General features: G+C 36.5%; 2 protein-coding genes across 2 annotated transcripts; both read left to right on the forward strand.

Annotated features, from left to right (window-relative positions):
• Positions 1–5: 5 nt before the first annotated feature.
• On the forward strand, positions 6–1,296 carry LOC103522063 (nucleolar and coiled-body phosphoprotein 1-like; the record flags this gene model as incomplete). The annotated part of the gene is made up of 2 exons (XM_026832434.1): positions 6–610; positions 674–1,296. Coding segments are annotated over 2 exons (1,134 nt in total), but the record flags the coding sequence as incomplete, so codon positions are not given.
• Positions 1,297–2,681: 1,385 nt separating this feature from the next.
• LOC108251812 (cysteine--tRNA ligase, cytoplasmic-like) lies at positions 2,682–3,564 on the forward strand. Its single transcript, XM_008487172.3, has 3 exons — positions 2,682–2,825; positions 3,127–3,307; positions 3,510–3,564. Exons 2-3 carry the CDS (start codon positions 3,132–3,134, stop codon positions 3,562–3,564), a joined length of 231 nt encoding a protein of 76 aa, XP_008485394.1. The 5' UTR covers positions 2,682–2,825; positions 3,127–3,131.
• Positions 3,565–3,765: the final 201 nt, after the last annotated feature.

The raw sequence follows: 3,765 nt of genomic DNA on the forward strand, positions 1-3,765 counted from the left end.
CTGCCAAGAAGGCTGAATCCAGCAGTGATGATGATTCAAGTTCTGAAGATGATAAACCAGCTGCAAAATTACCAGCCAAACCTGCAGCCCAAACTCCTAAGCCATCTGCTGCCAAGAAGGCAGAATCCAGCAGTGATGATGATTCAAGTTCTGAAGATGAAAAACCAGCTGTTAAAACACCAGCCAAACTTGCAGCCCAAACTCCTAAGCCAGCTGCTGCCAAGAAGGCTGAATCCAGCAGTGATGATGATTCAAGCTCTGAAGATGAAAAACCAGCTGTTAAAGCACCAGCCAAACCTGTAGCTCTAGCTGCTAAGCCAGCTGCTGCCAAGAAGGCAGAATCCAGCAGTGATGACAATTCAAGCTCTGAAGATGAGAAACCAGCTGTCAAAACAGCAGCCAAACCTGCAGTTCCAACACCTAAACCAGCTGCTGCCAAGAAGCCTGAATCCAGCAGTGACAATGATTCAAGCTCTGAAGATGAAAAACTAGCTGTCAAAACACCAGCCAAACCTGTAGCTCAAGCTGCTAAACCAGCTGCTGCCAAGAAGGCAGAATCCAGCAGTGATGACGATTCAAGCTCTGAAGATGAGAAACCAGCTGTCAAAACAATATAAACATATTTAATAATAATAATTATATCACAACTTTGGTGCTCACTGCAGCATTGTAGGATTTTTCCCAATAAGCCACCTTCAAATGCTAAGCCTAAAACATTATTAAATGGTAAAGGAGCTGCTGATTCTAGTGAAGATGAGAATTCAGATGAAGATCCCAAAGTCAAGCCAACACCAATTATCAATGGACCAACTAATGGACATCACTCTGAGAAAAATAGTGAATCTGATGATGCTTCTACAAGTTTGAAATTCAAATCTGCTGCTGACAATTTGAAGAAAAACCAGAAAGGAGACTATTGGAAAAATAATTTTGTTAAATCAGCTGATAGCAATGAAAAACAGAAGAGACATTCTGAACCATTCAGACGTGTGAAAGAGGAAGAAGTAGAGCTTGACCCAAGATTAGCAAATAATTCTTTTGAAGCCAAGAAAGGAGCTCAGGGATGTTGGGGAGAAAAAGCTGCTAGGGATTTAAAAGTTGTGAAAGGCAAAGCATTCAGACATGAAAAAACAAAAAAGAAGAGAGGTAGTTACCGTGGTGGGCAGATTAGCACAGGTGTAAATTCAATCCAGTTTGATTGAAACAGTTGAAATCAGTTTGGAATTGAACTGAGAAAACACTCTGTGATATGAAACTCAACTTTGGTATTTGGATGCATTTGATCCAAGTTGGGCTTATTTTAAAATAAAGATTTTTTCCTCGTTGAAAAAAATTGTTTTGATTTGATATTTTGATTTCTTTTTCTTCTTATCCGTGCGCACGTGGGGTGGTGTAGTTAAAATTTTCAATTTGAAATTTGAATTTAAATTAAATATTATTTCGAAATTAAGTCGATATTATACTCTGTTTTAAAATGCCTTTAAACCACAATGACGAAGTAAATGCCCTAGTGTTTTCATATTTAAAAGACGTAGACCAAAAGGCCGCAGAAATATTTAAGAAAAAGACGAATGCTACTCCACCGGCCAAGGGATCCCCAACCCTTGTACAAGTTGTAAGTGAATTGAAAACATTAACTAAACGCAAAAGTCTGTTTACTCTCCATGGAAGTCCAGCTGCAAAGAAACCAGCACTTGCTAACGGTGTCTCCAAGAAATCAGCTGACAGTAGTGAAGATTCAAGTTCTGAGGATGAAACTGTCCCTAAAGTTCTATCTAACCCGAAAGCACCAACTGTAAATAAGGGTATTAAAAGACCGGCTGAATCAAGCAGTGATGACTCCAGTTCAGAGGATGACAAACCAGCTGTTAAAACACCAGCCAAACCTACAGTCCCAACACCTAAGCTATTTTTCTATTTGATAATTTTTTCCCTTTATCTTTGTTGGTTACTTTTTTCTTACATTTTAATTTGACGTTATTCTTATTTTTTAAGAAGCCCCTAAATAATATAATTATGTTTGTGTAAAATACATAATATGAAGCTTCTGATCATTTACTTACTTTGTATTACTATTTTTTTTTACATGGTTCTGGTTAGGGGTGTTTCAGTGGACTGCTCTTGTCATTACTAATAGGAATAGTGAGTGACAAGTGGTTTGGGTTAAATTAATTTTTTTTTTATTTTTACTATAACTATTTCGAGAAGCTGTAAAGTCATCTGTCTGTCATCTGATAAACTGAAACCACTAACTACTGTTGTCCCCAGACCCAATAGTAAATGGTCAGAGGAGAGAAAAGTTGACCGTTCATCCAGAATGAAGATCTACCTACTGGATGAAGAGAAAACGAAAAGAAGTAAGAATTATGTGGTCCTCTGTAGGCTGAAACAAACAAAAAATAAGTATAGGTACTATGTAATGAGAAAGTATTGCAATTGATCCATTTTTTTTTTTTTTTTAATCGGTTTGTCACGTTAGAAAAAAGCCACGAAAATATCTTGTGGCCTTCCCACTGGAGTTCCCCGTTACCCAAAAGTTGAGAGCAGCTGCCGGATAGGTACAAATCGGGAACATCCGCTCTGAAATTAGAGATCGTGTAAACGAATTTTTTATGTACTCGATTATCTTTGGGTTTCTTCCCGCGAAAATTTGAAATTTATGGTGATTGTAAAATGTAAAATCAGCCAAATAGCCCTAATGGCTAATGGCACAATTTTTTTGCATTTTATTGTAATAGGTAATTTTGTGGGCTGTAAAGATTAGATTAGTACTGCTTGTGTGATTTTATAGATTTATTACTTGTGGTACTCAAATCAAGATACATGTAAGTTCAAACTCTATATTCCTTTCACACCTGATTGATTTGGAATGGAATAAAACATTTAGGTGATCTTCTTAGGTAAATCATTAGATTGCCTCAATTTTTGTTATTATGTAACAGATTTATAAGCAAACTAAATGCAAAATCATGTAGAAACTTGGGAGTAAAAGGAGCACTTCATTTAGACTGTCCTAGAACTTGTCCCATTATGCATTATGCCAACAGTTTATAGTTCTCAATTTTGTCCCATTGTGCTAGAACTCACCTAGTTCATTGAATTACCTTCATGTTTTCTACTCTTCAGAAATCATGTCCAAACGTCAGCAGCCCAAGTGGACAACACCTGAATCTTCAGCCCCTCAATTAAAACTCTACAACAGCTTAACCCGCCAGAAAGAAGTGTTTGTTCCTCAGAATGGAAAGGAAATTTATTGGTACAGTTGTGGACCCACTGTCTATGATGCGTCTCATATGGGACATGCTAGGTAAGTATTGTGTTATGCAGCTGATTAGCTTACCTTGTTTATGCTGAAGACTATAGGTGGGTTAATACTTCCTAAAGTTAACTGACAATGATTTGGATCGGGGAAAAAAGTTACACACTATGTTTCAGGTGATGTGAATTGACCACGTTTCATTGTAGCTACTTAAATGCTGCAATTAATTCAACTTTTTTTACCTTTTCAGATCCTACATTACATTTGATATTCTTCGAAGAATTCTATCAGAGTATTTCAATTAATTTCTTCCCGCGAAAATTTGAAATTTATGGTGATTGTAAAATCAGCCAAATAGCCCTAATGGCAGTAATGGCACATATTTTTTTTGCAATTTGAATTTATTGTAAATTGTAATAGGTAATTTTATGGGCTGTAAAGATTAGATTAGTAGATTAGTACTGCTTGTGTGATTATATAGATTTATTACTTGTGGTACTCAAATC

This window comes from Diaphorina citri, unplaced genomic scaffold, assembly GCF_000475195.1.
Source record: "Diaphorina citri unplaced genomic scaffold, Diaci psyllid genome assembly version 1.1 scaffold6722, whole genome shotgun sequence".
In the NCBI taxonomy this organism is placed as follows: domain Eukaryota; kingdom Metazoa; phylum Arthropoda; class Insecta; order Hemiptera; family Psyllidae; genus Diaphorina; species Diaphorina citri.